This window comes from Schistocerca serialis, chromosome 2, assembly GCF_023864345.2.
Source record: "Schistocerca serialis cubense isolate TAMUIC-IGC-003099 chromosome 2, iqSchSeri2.2, whole genome shotgun sequence".
NCBI classification, from domain to species: Eukaryota; Metazoa; Arthropoda; class Insecta; order Orthoptera; family Acrididae; genus Schistocerca; species Schistocerca serialis.
In genome coordinates, this window is record NC_064639.1 from 1060474998 (window position 1) to 1060494559 (window position 19562).

General features: G+C 38.1%; 1 protein-coding gene across 1 annotated transcript in view; it reads left to right on the forward strand.

The window, feature by feature from the left end:
- LOC126456697 (uncharacterized) overlaps positions 1 to 19562 on the forward strand; it is a 100899-nt gene that overhangs the window by 46237 nt on the left and 35100 nt on the right. The window contains exons 3-5 of the mRNA XM_050092435.1: positions 12269 to 12380; positions 16820 to 17022; positions 18545 to 18732. Of these exons, the coding sequence (XP_049948392.1) occupies positions 12269 to 12380; positions 16820 to 17022; positions 18545 to 18732 (503 nt within the window). The remainder of the gene's footprint in view (positions 1 to 12268; positions 12381 to 16819; positions 17023 to 18544; positions 18733 to 19562) is intronic.

A 19562-nucleotide genomic window follows, 5' to 3' on the forward strand; every position in this document is an offset into this window, starting at 1 on the left:
ACAGCACCTACACAGCATTTTGGTAAGTAATAATCACACTTTTCTTCATATTTATTTGTGGGTGTGTTTATTCTTCAATCTATTCCAGTTCCATACTGATCAAAAATCGGACATGTTCATAGGACTTTTTCAGTTTATTTTCACATGTAGAATCACATCACAAATTATGTGACATTCCTCCTGAATCACCCTGTATGTGCTGTTCTCCTGCTCTTCATTAACCTTGTACTGTCTGCTCATTTTATCAGCTTATATAGTTTGTGTGGCGGAGGGCACTTTACGTGCCACTGTCATTACCTCCCTTTCCTGTTCCAGTCGCATATGGTTCGCGGGAAGAACGACTGTCTGAAAGCCTCCGTGCACGCTCTAATCTCTCTAATTTTACATTCGTGATCTCCTTGGGAGGTATAAGTAGGGGGAAGCAATATGTTAGATACCTCATCCAGAAACGCACCCTCTCAAAACCTGGACAGCAAGCTACACCGCGATGCAGAGCGTCTCTCTTGCAGAGTCTGCTACTTGAGTTTGCTAAACATCTCCATAACACTATCACGCTTACCAAATAACCCTGTGACGAAACGCGCCATTCTTCTTTGGATCTTCTCTATCTCCTCTGTCAACCCAACCTGGTACAGATCCCACACTGATGAGCAATACTTAAGTATAGGTCAAACGAGTGTTTTGTAAGCCACCTCCTTTGTTGATGGACTACATTTTCTAAGGACTCTCCCAATGAAACTCAACCTGGTACCCGCCTTACCAACAATTAATTTTATATGATCATTTCACTTCAAATCGTACCGCAAGCATACTCCCAGATATTTTACAGAAGTAACTGCTACCAGTGTTTGTTCTGCTATCATATAATCATACAATAAAGGACCCTTCTTTCTATGTATTCGCAATACATTACATTTGTCTATTTTAAGGGTCAGTTGCCACTCCCTGCACCAAGTGCCTATCTGCTGCAGATCTTCCTGAATTTCGCTGCAATTTTCTAATGCTGCAACTTCTCTGTATACAACAGCATCATCCGCAAAAAGTCGCATGGAACTTCTGGCACTATCTACTAGGTCATTTATATATATCGTGAAAAACAATGGTCCCATAACACTCCCCTGGGGCACGCCAAAGGTTACTTTAACATCTGTAGACGTCTCTGCATTGAGAACAACATGCTGTGTTCTGTTTGCTACAAACTCTTCAATCCAGGCACACAGCTGGTCTGATATTCCGTAGGCTCTTACTTTATCAGGCGACAGTGTGGAACTGTATCGAACGCCTTCCGGAAGTCAAGGAAAATAGCATCTACCTGGGAGCCTGTATCTAATATTTTCTGGGTCTCATGAATAAATAAAGAGAGTTGGGTCTCACACGATTGCTGTTTCCGGAATCCGTGTTGATTCCTACAGAGTAGATTCTGGGTTTCCAGAAATGACACGATACGCGAGCAAAAAACATGTTCTAAAATTCTACAACAGATCGATGTCAGAGATATAGGCCTATAGTTTTGCACATCTGCTTGACAACCCTTCTTGAAAACTGGGACTACCTGTGCTCCCTGTGCTCTTTTCCAATCATTTGGAACCTTCCGTTCCTCTAGAGGCTTGCGGTACATGGCTGTTAGAAGGGGGGCAAGTTCTTTCACGTACTCTGTGTAGAATCGAATTGATATCCCGTCAGGTCCAGTGGACTTTCCTCTGTTGAGTGATTTCAGTTGCTTTTCTATTCCTTGGACACTTATTTCGATGTCGGCCATTTTTTCGTTTGTGCGAGGATTTAGAGAAGGGACTGCAGTGCGGTCCTCCTCTGTGAAACAGCTGTGGAACATCCATGGTTCACTTCCTGAGGTGGCAGGAGGCCTAATCATAAATTTAATTTTTTGATGTAAAATCATGCAAGACATTAATTTTCTAAAGGAATACTGGCATGTTTTTGTACTTAATATATAGGCATTTATTTCACTTATGGTTATTGCTATGGGAATGTAAAGTATTGAAAACTGTGTACTTTATCAGAATTGAAATCTGCTACTGAGAGTCTTATCATAGTTATTATTCATCCTCATTGTCTTAGATTGTCCTGAGCTTAGCTGCTTATTCCAAAAGAGTCTTGGTTCTTTCTAATGGTACTCTTCATCTGCTGACCATAGTGACATGATCACCATACACAAACCTGTACATATGTGTTGACTTTGTACATTTATATCCACTTATCTGAAAGTTAATATTGACTATTTGAAAGTATGTTGAGCTACACCTGTTTTTCATTACTTCTTTCACTTCAAAAAACTAGAAAATAATTGCTGCCCCAGTTTTGTATTCTTATATACTTGTAATTTTTTCATAACCATTTGAAACAACTTTTCTGAACTGCCTTGTATATATAAAACAAAGATCTTTTATTAAGGAAGTATGTATATGCCACTATCATCAGACTATGAAAAGTATGTAGGCAAACAGTGTCTTACTGTGCCATAGCAGATATAACATTATGAAGCCATGACAGATAGAAACTAAGTGCTAAACTAGGACTCAAACAACTACTTTTTCCTTGACCAGTATCAGTGCTCTGTTCTGCTTCAGCTATTTTATTGGGCTATAGGATTCTGACGTACATGGATCTTGTGCCCAATATACAAAAGGCAATGCTCATAGGGAATCTTGTAAACCCCAGCCTTGCAGAACAGCAAATCATCTTTGACTGAACCCAAAAGTGCTGCTGTCTTCAACGGAGGGTGAAAAATCACTTTAACTTCGTATTTGGTCATGGTCCGACATACTTTTAATGACATGTTTCTAAATACAGCAAGAAAGCCATGCATTTAAATCTTTCTGTGACTTCTTGTTCATTCTTTATTTCCATTTTCTGTTTTATTCATAGTGTCTTGTGTGTCCGCTATTGACAATACCACTTTGCTTCAAAAACAGTAAGTATAGGATGTTGTACTACAGACTGTTCTCATTAGCAGTGCTGTGTGTTTTACAAGCTAAAGTTCCGAGGATACTCATTGCCTGGAATAAATGGTGTCAGTTATTTGCATGTAAATATTAAGGTACATGATTTGGCTTCCAGTAAACTGCATGTCTAAGGTACCATCATCATTGTGACAAACTAAAAAATACAGAAATAGAACACATTCCTCCTTTTTGATTTCCACTGTAAACTGAAATTTTTCATGGTAGAATTTACATGGTTTGAAAATTTTTGTAATTTGACACCATGTGGCTACACTACAAACAGTCATAATCATATTTCCAAAATTACTGTTGGTTTCAAACAGACAGACACCAGTGCCTTTTCCTCGGAGTCCTCCACGAATGTATGGACCACCAAGTGACAACGGATGCAACACCATCACTCTTGTTAAAAAATTTTGTTATTAAATAGAAAGCACATCGTAATTGACTTTGGAAATAAGAGATAAAGATTCTAAAGTGGGAAAGCTGGTGGATAAGGAATCTGTATCAAAGCTGACGAATAAATCCACATTCTGTTTAGTCTCAGGGAGTTAAGTCCATAGAATTGCATGTGTCATGAGCACATTTTCCCACAAGAGGTCTTTGTTTGGCAATGTCGTAATTTGAAGAGCCAATGTTACTCAGTATTTTTTGCTTAGGAACATCTTTTGTATGGATTTCTGGAAACCTGTAAAGCCCACGAGGAACCATTTCACGTGATTCAATCTTCACACAATTTATATCAGAAAGGGGGAAGCATTCAGAAACACATTCTTCCTTACCACAGGGTTGGTGGCAACTTCACCGATTTTATGATGAGTACTATCACTTGATAAACTGTTCATTTTATCATGATTGCCGTCACGAGACAATAAAACAGTAACATTATCTTTATCAGCTGGAAGAACCACCATCTGAGTATTCTGACAAAGTTTATGTAGTGTACCCCTTGAAGTGTTTTTGACCCTCTGCTTATGTGTTGGGTGCTGAGTCTCACATTTGATCTGTCACCTGATGTATTGTGTGTTAATTTACCTTTAATGTAACTCAGTTGCTTTTAATTGTCTTCTTTCTGTGGAGGTCTTGCAAAGCAGTATCTCCATAAAACCATTTACAGCCCTGGGGAGACATGAACTCTTCTCCTTTGCAGCTGTTATTGGTGGAAGGGAAAATGATATCTACTCCAATTATGAAATGGCATCAGCATTTCATCATTGACTGTATTGTATTTGGTTCAGTGGGTGTACAGATCATAGTTACTTTGTAACTTGGATTAGATACAGTATACATTATATAGAACATCAGCATTGGAGGCTCGACAAGAAGTGAGTGACACTTCATTATATATGTTCCTTTGTTCATTGGTGTTTACATTCTTGGGGAGATTGTCTGCTCCTTGACAATCAAGACATTGCAAGCCACAATGTCAAAACATAAAAGGCAGCACCCACAGCAGGTGAAGACATTTATTCAGCATCATGCCTTGCTGATTACTTAAACCACACTCCTCTCTGTTGCATAACTGTATCCTCTTTGTAACAACAGAACTAGCCTTTCTTAAAATCTTATTCATAGAGACTGATTTTCTAAAATATACTAATCTGGCAAATTTTGAAATTATGCCATGGTTCTGGCATCTTAATTCAAAACTTAGAGCTCCATAATCTCACTTGCGAATGTCATAACGTAGCCAGTCATCGAAATCTTGACTCTGTCTCCTCATCAAAGAGGTACTTGATATGCATCTTGATTTTTTCACCTTGTAATAATCCATATATTAAATTTTGGGAGTGCAAGCGCAGCAACTTTATTTCTTCTTTTTCTTGTATTTCAACCACACATCTGCCAGCCAACTTCAATGTGACAACTGAAGCTACAGTACTTGTTCTGTCATTTTAAACCATAGAAAACATGAGTGCCAGAGATGTCGATTGGCAGCAAAGAGAATGCATAAATTCAATCTGTGGCTGTGCGGTCAGTCCATGCTGGAATATCAGTTTGTCATTATTAGCTGCACTGTAGTAATGTCTTTGGCGAAAGCTTTTATTAACAAAGATTCAATGTAGATAAATCATGGAATCCAGCACTTTCTTTCATAATCGTACAAAGATGTCACTACAATGCAGCTAATAGTGACACATCAATATCCCGGCATAGATTGACCACATAGCCATAGACTCAATTGATACATATTCTTTGCTGTCAATCAACGTTTCTGGCACTTGTGTTTTCTTTGGTTTAAAATGATGGAACAACTACTGTAGCTTCATTTGACACACCCTGAAGATGACCAGAAGATATACAGCCAAAATACTAGCAAAAGGAGAATAAAAGTTTTGTGGCTGCACTCTTTAAATTTGATGGATGATTTATTAAGCTGCAAAAAGATCAAGATGCATGGTGTGCTGGTTGTCCCCTGTTTAGTTTGTGGATACTGAGTGAAATGTTGACTGATGTAAAACAACACTGAATTTATTATTATAAAATGATATTTGATCCTATAAACTACAGTTGTATATAGTACACACAATCATTGTGGTGTATACTCTGTACAGAATAAGAGAATTCATTCTCAGATGTTTGAGTGGGCTCTGAATTCACCTTTAACTTGAGAATTTTCATGTGAAACATTAGAATCCAACTGCTACTCTGTACTTTTTGTGTATAGGCTTGGGTCACCAACCCCATGGCCAATAGTCTAGTTGAGTTGAGTGACTGGTGGCTACGCAACACCATCACACATATAACCTCTACTGAGGAAAATTATTGCTGATTGTGAGGAATGTGTGGAAGCTCCAGTTAATTGCAAGTAGGCCTAGATATAATCTGGTCTTGGTGCCAAAGGAACATTCTCAAAGTACTCCATCAACATATGAAAAGTCATACTCCCATAAGATGGTGTTACATAATAAGTATGCAGTGTGTTAGTCATTGATAATACCACGTGTTAACCAGGAAGTGGCACAGAAAATTGCTTTCCACATTACTATTTAAAGTGTAATCTGGATGTTAGAGTTGCAACTTGTAAACTATGTACCAGATAAACATTGATTTAACAGAAAATATGGAACTAGTTGACCGTGAGTAATTACCAATTCATTATGTGTGTAACTCATGATCTAACGGTAGCGTCTTTTATTCATAATCAAAACATCCTCAGTCCGTGGTTCAATCCTGCCACTGCTTAAATTTTGATTAAAAAATCATCAGCAACGGTGGCCAAAGGCTTCCTGCATAAGAAGTCACTCTCATTCAGCCAGTGACTGTGTCAGAGAGGACGAAGGAGCGGACGGAGGTTCAGAGCACTCTCTTGCCCTTCGGTTGGGAAACTGTCCCTAAAAGGCACAAGAATCAGCAGTGATTAATGGCATGAGGATGCAGAAGGCAATGGAAGCCACAGCTTTAAAGACACATATTGTGTATCCACAGGACCTGTGACCTGTAATTGGAAAAGTGTCATGATGATCACTCTGTTCCCCACTCAGATCTCCAGGAAGGGACTGTCAAGAGGGAGATGACCATGAGAAAAAAGATTAAATAACCAACAAAATGCTAATGTTCTACAAGTTGGGGCATGCAATGCCAGCAGTTTGAATGTGGTAGGGAAGCTAGAAAATCTGTAAAGGGGAGTGAAGTGACTCAGTCGATATATAATGGGGGGGAGGGGATCATTGAAGTAAAATGGGAAGAAGAAAAGAATTTCTCGTTGGACAACTATAGGGTAATATCAACAGCCGTAGAAAATGGTGCAACGGGAGTAGGATTTGGTATGAATCGAAAGATGGGGCAGAGTGTGTGTTACTATGAACAGTCCAATGACCAACAATAGTTCAGATATACATGCCAATCTTGCAAGCAAAAGATGAGGAGATGGAGAAAGTTTATGCGGATATTGGAAGGGTGAATTGATACATAAAGGGAGATGAAAATCTAATAGTCATGGGGGACTGGAATTCTGTCATAGGGGAACTAGTAGAATAATGGGTGACAGAAGAATATGGGCTTGGTACTAGGGATGAGACATGAGAAAGGCTGAGTTCTGCAGTAAATATCAGCTAGTAATAGCGAATACTCTGAATGACAAGAGTAGGAAGTATACTTAGAAAAGGCCAGAGGATATGGGAAGAGTTCAGTTAGATTACATCATAGTCAGACAGAGATTCTGAAATCAGATACTGAATTGTAAGGCATACCCAGAAGCAGGTATAGACTCGGATCACAGTTTAGTAATGATGAGGACAGGGTTGGAGTTTGAGACTAGAATGAAGGAATCATTACACAAAGTGGGATACGAAGGTACTACGGAATGAAGAGATACGCTTGATGTTCTCTAAGGCTATAGATACTGTGATAAGGAATAGCTCAGGAGGCAGTTCAGTTGAAGAGAAATGGACATCTCTAAAAAGAGCAAGCACAGAAGTTGGACAGAAAAACGGGAACAAAGAAGGTAATTGCGAAGAACAGTGGGTAACAGAAGAAATTCTTGAGTTTATTGATTGAAAGAAGGAAATACAAAAATGTTCAGGGAGATTCAGGGATACAGAAATGCAACTCACTTAGGAATTACGTAAATCGGAAGTGCAGGGAAGCTAAAGTGACATGGCTGCATGAAAAATGTGAAGAAATAAAAAAAAGAAATGATTATTGCAAGGACCAATGCAGCATATAGGAAAATGAGTTCAGCATTCAGTGAAATTAAAAGTAAGGGTGATAACGTTAAGAGTGCAATGGGAATTCCACTGTTAAATGCAGAAGAGAGAGAGGACAGGTGGAAAGAGTACATTAAAGGTCTCTATGAGGGAGAAGATTTGCCTGGTGACATGATAGAAGAAGGAACAAGATTCAATACAGAAGACCTAGTGAATCCAGTATTAGAATCAGAATTTCAAAAATCTTTGGAAGACTTAGCATCATATAAGACAGAAGAGGCAGGTTACATTCCATCGGAATTTCTAAAATCACTGAGGCAAATGACAGCAAAATAAGTTTTCAGTTTGGTGTGTGGAATGTATGAGTCTGGCAATACACCATCTGACTTTCGTAAAAACATCATCCACACAGTTCTAAAGACTGCAAGAGCTGACAAGTGCAAGAATTATTGTCCAGTCAGCTTTATAGTCACTTATCCAAGTTGCTGACAAGAATAATATACAGAAGAATGAAAAAGAAAACTGAGGATATGTTAGATGATCAGCTTGGCTTCAGCAAAGGTAAGGACCCCAGAGAGGCAGTTCTGACAGTGCGTTCGATAATGGAAGCAAGACTAAACAGAAGTCAAGTCACGTTCATAGGATTTGTCAACCAGGAAAACGCCTTCAACAATGGTGTAAGATGTTTGAAATTCTGAGAAAAATAGGCATAAGCTACAGGGAATGATGCGTAATACTCAGGATGTACAAGAGCCAAGAGGGAACAATAAGAGTGGAAGAGCAAGAAGAAATGCTCAGATTAGATAGGCTGTAAGACAGGGATGTAGTCTTTCGCCCCTTCTGTTCAATCTATACATCAAAGAGGCAAAGGTGTAAATAAAAGAAAGGATCAAGAGTGGAATTAAAATTCAAGGTGAAAGAATATCTATCAGTGATAAGATTCACTGATGACATTGCTATGCTCAGTGTAAGTGAAGAAGAAATACCGGATCTGCTGAATGGAATGAACTGTCTTAAGATTGTGGATTGAGAGTAAATCAAATAAAGGTGAAAGTAATGAGAACAGTGAGAATCTTGAGATCAGGATTGATGACCATGAAGCAGATGAAATTAAGGAATTTTGCTACTTTGGCAGCAAAATAACCCAAAATGGACAGAGCAAGGAGGACATAAAAAGCAGACTATCACTGGGAGTAAAGGCATTCCTGGCCAAGAGAAGTCTGCTAATATGAAACATAGGCCTTCATTTGAGGAAGAAATTTCTGAGAATATATGTTTGGAGTACAGCATTGTATGGTAGTGAAACATGGACTGTGGGAAAAACTTAAAAGAAGAGAATCGAAGCATTTGAGATGTTGTGCTAAGAAAAGAATGTTGAAAGTGAAGTGGACTGATAAGATATGCAGTCTGGAGGTTCTTTGCAGTGTCAGTGAGGAAAGGAATAAATGGAAACACTGGTAGGAAGAAAAGACAAGATGGTAGGGCATCTGGTAAGACATCGTGGAATAACTTCCATGGTACTAGAGGGGGGTGTAGAGGGTAATAACTATAGAGGATGACAGAGACTGGAGTATATTCAGCAAGTAATTGAGGACGTAGGTTTCAAGTGCTACTCTGAGATGAAGAGGTTGACACAGGTGAGGAATTCATGGCGGGTCACATCAAACCAGTCATATGACTGAATGCTGCAAAACTCTCTATCTTTCTGCTCAGGGTGCTTCGTACCTCGATGGTGATGGAATACAATGTGTGCTTGTGTATCAAGCATCATTCTCAAGTGTCTGAAATACTCAATCATTCAGAAATTATTGTACAACTCCTCACTAGCCTGCATTCAGTTGGTCTAAGAGCATTCTCCGTCACTTTACACTTTTAAAGGCAATATTGTTCCGAAGTAGTTTGGACTCTGGGAACAGAACTAGATTCAGTATGTGTGTCGTAGGCCCTTGAAAATACTGTTCTAAAGGGTATGCTTTGATGATTTTTTTTTTTTAATATACACTGATTGTAGATGTGTAAATACCCATGAAATCACAGTACAGACTATGAATTACTCTATTAAATTGCTTTTTATTATGTATTGCAGCCTAAGGATGCCTGACTTGAGGCTTTAATATACAGTAAACAGATTTTATGAGATGATCACTTCCATTCTGTAAGGCAGTACACTTAGCCTTTCTAGTAAGTTGGTCCAACCTTCCCAACTCAAGACAAGGAGAGAAAAAATTTCTTGCTGCGTATGATAGCAACATTGTTGTCATTGATAAAATATCAGAACGCTTTGTTGAGAGGCAAATGTTTAATTTTTCTAAAAGTGGGAAGTTTAATGCTCTACTCACCACTTGGTTTCTGGATATGAATGGCACACAACATCGTGCTAAACTACAGTGAATGAGGCAAATATTTGTGTAATGTACTCACAAAGATTCAGTCCCAGTTAAATACTACCATAGTCTTTGACAAAGTTCTGTTGTACAGAGCTATTCGAGACTCACACTCGCAGTTGCAACCCCTGTCACAAACAAATACATTGCAAGGCTCCAACTGACCAACACTGATTCCATGACTGAATGTGACACACTGTCCCTTAATACTCTACTGGGATTGCTTATATAATTATATTCCAGCAGTGCATGCAACAAACAGAACATGCTTGGAATGCACCATACTTGCTCCATTAAATTTCTAATAAGCTCTCCCAGTTGTAATAATATCTGCTTCCTAATTTTTCCTACAATAGACAGATGCTTAAAGGATATACTGTCTTTAAATTTTTTCTCTATTTTAATGAATATGGCTTATATAACTTTCGATCTAGAAGTGTGCTTTCAGTTTTCGCTGTACAGATCAATTCACTTGAAATTTGGTACATTCTTATCATTTTACAGCTAGAATACGGTGCAGTAATAGCTATGTTATTATTTAATTCTAAAGGGTACATCATTTGTTTCAGTTTATGGTATTCTAGGCCAAATTTAACAACTTTGGGAAAACCTGAAAAATATTGCCCGTAACACAACAAACTTCGAAATGATTCTTTTTTTTTTTTTTTTTTTTTTTTTTTTTTTTTTTTTTTTTTTTTGCAACACACATACTATTACAATTTCAGCTCTGTAGCTTCAAATTTCAGTAGATGTGAAATTTCAGTAAATCATCAATAACTTGGAAAATATTTAAAATAACTCTACAGAAACCTTATCTAGTATATCAAAACACTACCCTATCAAAATTTCAACTTTGTATGTTCAGATTTCAGAGTATTTAAAACTTTCTTAAAACTTAAATTTTTATGAAACAATTGAACTGAGGAAGTTCAAACTCAAGGTTAATTATTTTTATACATTTTGACACATCTAGGTAACAAAGTATTTTAAATCATCAAAACTTTTTTGATGGCTGTTGCATAAAAGTATGACAGCTTGCCCAGATAGGTGGTTCACGAGCTTGGTTTATAAACAGTCCCACTATCTCCAGCTTCTGGTTTTGACTCACACCTGCTGTTAGCTATCCATTGTACTTGTTTCCCAAAGCCGTCATATTATGATATATGTTTATACTGCAATGAGAAAGTCTTAAACTGAAGTTTGGTGATGCATAATACTACTGTCACAATTTTTGTGAGCTCAACATCTCCCTCACAGACAGCTTTCCAGACAGGCAGAAGGCACAGCTTTCCAGACAGGCAGAAGGCACCATATGGAGATGTAACAGAGATAGACTGGATGTTCATGGCCATCACAAAAACGGTGCTTTAAAACATAAAATATAGGGGGTTTTGATACTGCTGCATTTTTTCCTTAAATATATCAATTTGTTAAGGTATATTGAAAATGAGCATTTATAACTAGTTGTCAGCCTGTATGGGAATTGCCAAGTAGGTCCAGTGGATCTGGGTCTATTTTCTTTGTACACTCCATCTCATCAGCAGTGACACCTATACTTCATCCTGATTCACATGGTAAGTCCAAGTGTACTTGGGTTACCTACACTTATGGCACTATGGATCATAGTTTTATGTCTATGACTGGTATTTGCAGTATCATTCTCTTTGGAATTTTGTGATCTGCACACTTATAACTGGTTTTTGCTTTTCTGGTTGTGCTTTGCCCTCATATATAATGATTTTGTAAGAAAATCAGGAAATTTTCACAGATCTTCAAATTCAGTTTCAAGTTTATTTTAGTTTTTAAGTATGTAATCATATTGTAACATAATTACATGATAAATCAGCTGCCCGGTGTACAAAAGATTGGCAAATCCTTTTGCAAATTATTTTTATGTGCTTGCTGCAGGAAGAATGTAAACTTTTGGAGTACTGAGTACTCTTCATCATGCAATACACTGTACATCAGAGACATATTGTGCTTTCTTGTTACTGTTACATAATTTGATCACATTTTTTCTGAAAAAATTAGTTGAAATTAGTTTGGCTGTAGAAAAGCCTAGGTGGTGCTGTTTTATATTGATCCTGTTCCTAGCTGGAAAAGAGGGGGGAGGGGGGGGGGGGGTTGTAACCAACCTTGGTGTTGTGTCATAGTAGTGTGAACAGAAACAGAGGGCTTGAAATCTTTGTTGAAAAGGGAAGTTTGTTTAGTGACATAATAAAGTATGTTTTTAAATACTTGGCTACATTAAATGAAGTGTGTCGCCCATTATCAGCCACAAAATTCTGGTCTCGAAGAAATGGATATTGATGTCTTCGAGGAGTCCAGTCACCAAGATGTCATTGTGCCAGATATCCAACCTTCCCAGATGTCACAGTCCTCTCAGAGTAAGTTGAAAATGAATCATAGCCATTACTATGTATTCTTAAATGCAAATAAATGAATCTGGATGTTTATGTGATCACTTAATTAGGTTCTATAACCCATCATCAGGTCCCTGTTTATTAATGACTACAAAATAATTTGTACTTAAATTAATGTTATGTATGTGACGTGAAGGTAATAAAATACATGTTTTGAATCATTCGACATTGTTGCATCAACATGCACTAATGCATCTATGGAATACATATATAAAGTAAATAGAACTATTTTGAGATGGATGAGTGAGCCAATTTAAAAAAAAAAATACATTTAGTTTTTCAAAATTAGTAATGAATCGGAGTATTTTTTTTCTACATTCCTGCAATATTTTTTGTTGGTATACAAATAAGTAAAAAATCTGATCACAGATTTTCCAGTTCCTGCGTTAAACTAGTTCATCTGTGTGTTTTCCGGACACTTTTTCCCTTTCAATCTGCTTTCAAAATTTGGTTTACACACAAATCTCAAAAAAAAATTCTAACATTGTCAGGTGTTTTGGGCCTTTATTCTTACATTTACCTACTAGCTTATCATTCCTCAATTTCTTAAAAATCGGTAAAAGAAAGAGGGGGGGGGGGGCACATTTTTCACGTCTGTATGAATGAGTGTTACAGTTATAGGTTTGTTTGGTGAATAAAATAAAATAGTCAGATAAGATTAGTGTATGACCATATACCAGTAAGAAATTGACACAAAAATGGAGGTACAAAGTTTCAGTCGAGGTCTGTGGAACAGATTGTCACAAACAGAATAACGGCATTGAATGCTGTTAGTAATCATGTGAACCAACTTAGTAGACACCTGTAACTGTGCAAAGTAATAGTACACTAAACTCACATTCAGGACAGTTTCTTTTGAACCCCTCGATCAGTCCTCCAGATGCAGCAGTTACTGAGATTTGTTTCCTGTGTCATATTATTACATCATCTTACTTTGTTCTGCTTTTTCAATTAATTTATGTAGCAAAATATAGTTTTTACATAACTATTAATCAGATTGTCAAGCTGCAGTACATATAGCTTCATTGTGAAGATATTGTTGTTTCTCATAAGGGAGAAGATAACTAAACTCAAGCTATGTCAAAAAGATTCATTCCATTTCATGAGAGCATGCACATAAAAATTTGTGATACCTTCTATACAATTGCATTTAGGGTAAAAATTTTGATTAGCCTTTCAGAAGTGTTCAATGTGGCCTCTACTGGACATACAACTAACAACTAGACTATAGTCAAACTCATATCATACTTTTGAGATCATGTCTACAGTTACTGAATTCACTGATGTTACTATGCAGCATTGCAGTTCACCAAAAGTTGCTGAAAGGGGAAGCATGTAGATACTCTTTCACATAAAAAATAAAAATAAAAAAATAAAATAAAATCTTGTACATCAGATCAGGTGACCTCAAAAGCAATACTGGTGTGATTGTTGAAAGCTTTGAGCTGTTGAAGCTACAGTGCCAAACTCTTGACAAAAATCACACCGCTCAGTTGTAACTTAATTGCTCCTGCAGGTCTGGAAAACACTAAACACTTTTTATTGCTGTGTTGTTGCCATGTCGACTCGGTATGCACTGGATAATGAGCAAGCAAGCTAGCTGCACCAGAGAGACCCTTACCAGCTACCATGTGAACCAGTAAATCACAGCTGATGCCCAGGTAAATTTTTAGTTTCGATGTGTGTATGAAAATTCACCCCAGGATTCTATCTTTATTCATGTCGAAGGTACAGTTTTGTGAAGTTGGATGAATCTATATAAAATATCCTGTACTTTGTTGTTTCATTATCTCTCACTCTAATGAAATTACCATTAATATAGCAAACATAATAATTAAAACAATCAATTATTGATAAAATTATTTAATTGGATGGATAAAAAATCTACTCACCAAGCAGCGGCAGAACACGCGGATAAAACACTGTTGTGATTGGCAAGCTTTCAAAGCCAGTGGCTCCTTCAGGCAGAAGAATTGAAGTGGAAGGAAGGAGGGTGAATCAAAAATACTGGAGAGGTCTAGGAAAAGGGGCAGATTTTGGGAAAGTCACCCAGAGCTGTGGGTCAGGGGAGACTTAGCGTACAGGATGAGAAGGAAAGACTGGTTGTTGGGGACTGCATCAGATGAGATTTGAAAACCTGATAGCTTAAAGGTGGAAGACAGGTTATTATGCAAGACATAGATTACTACCAAAACATCCTGCATGAGTTAATAAGTGTGAGAAGCTGAGTGGTGTGTACGTAACAGAGGTGGGAGGCGGTGATGAAAAGTAGATAGGAAAGACAATGAAAGATGTAGAAAACTAAAATGGAGTGAAGCAGAGAGTAGTTACAGTGAAGAAAAGCTGAGATGGAATAAATTAATGTAAATTGAGGCCAGGTGAGTGGCGAGAAACAAGGACATGTTGGACATGTTGTAGTGCTAGTTCCTACCTGCAGAGTTCTGGGAAACTGGTGTCTGGGGGAAGAATCCAGATGGCGCGTGTGGTGAAACAAGCACCAAGGTCACGAATGTCATGTTATAGAGCATGCTCTGCAACAGGATATTGCGAGTTTGCCAGTATGTACCCTCTGCCTTTGCCCATTCATCCTAATTGATAATTTGTTGGCTGTCATGCCGATGTCCATTTATCCTAATTTATAATTTGCGGGTAATCATGCCAATGGAGAAGGCTGAATAGTGTTTACGTAATAGCTGGTATATGACGTGTCGTTTCACAGGTGGCTGTCCCTTTAATAGTATGTCTTTTACCAGTTACAGAGCTATCATAGGTGGTGGTAGGAGGGTGCATGGGGCAAGTCTTGCAGCAGGGACGGTCACAGAGGTAGGAGCCATATGGTAGCGAGATGGGTGCAGAAGGAGCAGAGGATCTGACAAGAATATTGCGAAGATTGGGAGGGCGATGGAAAGCTATTCTAGGTGAAGTGGGCAAAATTTCAGACAGAATGGATCTCTTTCCAGGGCATAATTTTAGGAAGTCATGGCCCTATAGAAGTAGCTGATTAACACATTCCAGACCAGGATAATACTGAGTCACCAATGGTGTGCTCTGAAGCTGTTTTGTGGAAGGATCAAGCAGTATCAGGATTGGATGTGATGGCCTGGGAAATCTGCTTTTTAACTAGACTGGTGGGGTAATTACATGCAGTGAAGGCTGAGGTGAGAATGGTGGTGTATTGCTGTAGAGTGTCTGCATCCAAACAAATATGTTTGCCTCAGATGCCAAGGCTGTATGGGAGAGAATGTTTGACATGGAAAGGATGGCAACTGTCAAAATGTAAGTACTGTTGTTTGTTCGTAGGTTTAATGTGGACGGGAGTGTGTAGCTGGCCTTCAGTGAGGACAAGATCAACATCAAGGAAAGGGGGGTGGGATTCGGAATAGGACCACCTGAAATTTAATTGGGAGGAGAGATTCAGAGATTCCAGGAATTTTAGGAGGTCAGCCTCACTATAAGTCCATATGGTAAAGATGTCATCAATGTATCTAAATCAAAACTGGTTGAAGACATATGGATCCTGGGAAAGCATCTCCTAGTGACCCATGAAAAGGTTGGCATAGGAAGCAGCCATCCTGGTTCCCATGGCTGGCTCTGAGCACTATGGGACTTAACATCTGAGGTCATCAGTCCCCTAGAACTTAGAACTACTTAAACCTAACTAACCTAAGGACATCACACACATCCATGCCCAAGGCAGGATTCGAACCTGCGACCGTAGTAGTCGCGCGGTTCCAGAATGAAGCACCTAGAACCGCGCGGCCACTCCGGCCGGCTCCCATGGCTGTACCTCTGATGTGTTTGTTTATCTGCCCATCAAAGATGAAGTAGTTGTTTGTAAGTATAAAGTTGATTAAGGTGAGTAGGAAGGATGTCATAGGTTTGGAATCAGGTGGGCACTGACAGGAAATTTTCAGCAGCAGACAGACCATGTATGCGGGGAATGTTGGTATAGAGGGAAGTGGTATCAATGGTGACCATCAAGGTGTGTGATGGGAGTGGGACGGGCACTGATTTCAGACAATCTAGGAGGGGAGTTTTTGTACTATGGGTTGCAGGTGTTGATCAACAAACACAGATATACGTTCAGTGGATGCTTTGAAGCCAGCAGCTATAGGACGGTCAAGATGATTGGGTTTATGGATCATAGGAAGAAGGTAAAAGTGGGCGTGCATGGTTTGGGTGGGGTAAGAAATTCTAAGGATTTAGGTGTTAGACCCTGTGAGGAGCCTGAGGTTTTAAGGAGGGACTACAGGTCAGTTTGAGTCACAGGGATGGGATCTTGATGGCAGACTCTGTATGTAGAGGTGTCAGACAGCTGGCATAGACCTTAGTAAGTAGACCTTAGTAAGTAATTTTATGAGTCAAATAAATGAAGTACTCACATTCTTATTTTATGATGAAAGGTTTGGCTGCTCAAGATGTAATCCAGGCACTGGAAGATGGAAAACTAAATCCTGAGTGTCTGAAGGAAATTCCAAAAAATAAAATAAAAAAATTTCTACCACTACTCTCAGACTTTGCCCTACTTAACATGTCTGAAATTGTTTGCAAGCTGAGAAATGGAGAACTTGCCGTTCTTATGTGTACGGATGTATTTTTGCCGTGGGTAAGCACCTGTGTAAAATGTGTAATTCTTTCTCTTTCTTAAAAAGTTGTGTTATTGATAATGTGTGAAGTGTGTACAAATTCCTATGTAAGTGAAAATGATTGATAAGAGAGATCATTTATTTTTAAAACAAATTAACTTACTTTTGAAGCTCTGATTTCACTAGTTCGTACTCATATACATGGCGAATGATTAGCTTCATCTTATGTCATGTTCAGAACAGAATCCAAACTTTTGTCATGGTCGCACTCATTTCAGGATAAGCCATTCTCATACCACATTGATTCAAAATGTGTATAATTTACTTGGACTGTAGTAATTTTTCTGACCACATTTTGTACTGTTGGCTGCAGAATGGTTAGTATAACCCCCATAATCCCTACACCATTTGTTTGATAGACTGCAAATGCATCATCTTCTATGATTTTGATGTGAAATGCAATCTATTATTCATCAAAGCTACCTCTGGTGTAATCTAAATTTTAAAACAATCTGTGGTGGATAGTTCTTTATAAATGTTGGTAATACTTCCATGAGAGCTAGATCTATGTAAAGGTGCCTGTTTAAACAAATAATAAGTACCACTCCTGATTCTGAGATATAATATTGTGCACCATGCTTTCCTGGTGAAACTTGTATTGAAGGTACAATACTTCCTCTACTACTTTAGATATATCTACTCTTCACATAACTCAGTTGATGTATTGTACCATCCCACGGACAATTGCAGAAGATACAACCTCCTGGACAAAAATATTTTGCTGTTTGACATAGTACATTCGAAATTTAGTATTTTTGCTCCCTATGTGAAAGTGTCTTAATCCACTTCGCAATTTATCTAATGTCATCAGCTGTTTATAATCACTGCCAATCACAAGCCATCAGGCACTGTATTGTTTTATGAGATAAGCATGTAATCAAGAAATTAATCTCCAAACAGGCGAGTGACCATCGTGCCAGTCACTTGCTCTTAAAAATAATGCCAGCACATTTTGATGTCATGCCAAAGTGTGTCTTTCCAACAAATAGCACCAGAGAAAGTAGTAAGTGCGAAGGAAATCTTAGTGGAAAGCGAAAGGTTTCTGTTATTGAACTAAGAGTGTCTTTTCAGGTAGTTGGGAAGGAAAACCAATGATCAGTTCCATTCCACTATTTAGCTTCTCTTCTTCTCTGTTTGACCTGTCTTTCTTATTGACTACCCTCTTTCTTTTGTACATTTGATAGCTGTCAGCATCCTTTGACCTCTCCACAAACATCCATTATGTTTTACAATTTCTACATTCTGTCTATTCAGGATATGTTTATATTCAAATTTTCTCTCTTTAAATTCATCCATGTGTTGTTCAGTTATTTAATAGTTGCAGATGATTACCTGTAATTTATTGTGGAACAGTTTTATTTGTGTTTGTTTGTAAATGTTGCCAGATTTGGGTTTTATAATATCCTCAGAGCAGTAATTTTAGAGTTGAGCAATCAGGAATTAAAAAGATTAACTGTTTTTCTTCTCTTTTCCATGTTTTAGTTAAACGATACTACAAGATCATGCTCACGAAGTATCCTGGAGGCTATGAAACAGTTGACAAGCACATATCCAGCAGAAGTTAGCACTCATTTATTGGGCCCCCTCATCATTGGTACAGTGGACCACCAGCAGATACTTTCACCAATAATTGTGACTTTAGCTCCACAACATAAGACCAGTGTCATCAGGTACAGCACCTCACAAAATATGTTATTACGTAGTCATTTTTTTGTTAGTGATATAATTATGCTGACAGGAATACCATCGTAATATTGTAAATAAACAAAAATAAGGAAAGTTGCAGACAGGCACAATTAAGACACATTAAGCTTTTGGCCACAGTCTTCACCAGGAAAAGAGAAACACACACCTCATGCACCTGTGACCACCAACTCCAGCATCTTGGGCCGGAATGTATGTTGTTTTTATGAATGGTGTGTGTTTCTCTTTTGCCGATGAAGGCTGTGGCCAAAAGCTTTATGAAAGTGTCTTTTAATTCTGCCTGTCTGCAACTTAACTTGTCTTCTTTGTGGCAAGTAGCAATATATCTTTTGCTACATTGTTGATATTCATTATAAATCACAAAATCCTTTGAAATAAATTAGTATTGAGGGTAACAGGAAGTACTGCAAATTGGTTGAAATCCTACATCACTGATAGGAAATAAGGGGTATCATTGGGAAAGAGACATGTATTACACTATCTGTACTTTGCAAACCACCACAAGGAGTATGGCAGAGGATATGCCCCATTATACCAGTTGTGCGTCATCCAACTGGGAACTAGTTATATTTGGTTTCCCATAAGGTTCCATCTTACAGTCACTACTTTTTCTTGGGTGTGTTAATGACCCTCTTTATCTGCAACATTACCAGTAACCAAGTTTATTTTGTTTGCGGATGATACAAACAATAAATTACATATCAAGTATAGTTTTGGAAAGATGAGTTAATGAAATTGTTATGGACATTAGTAAATGTTTCCTAACAAGTTCTTTGTCATGAAACGTTTAAAAAAC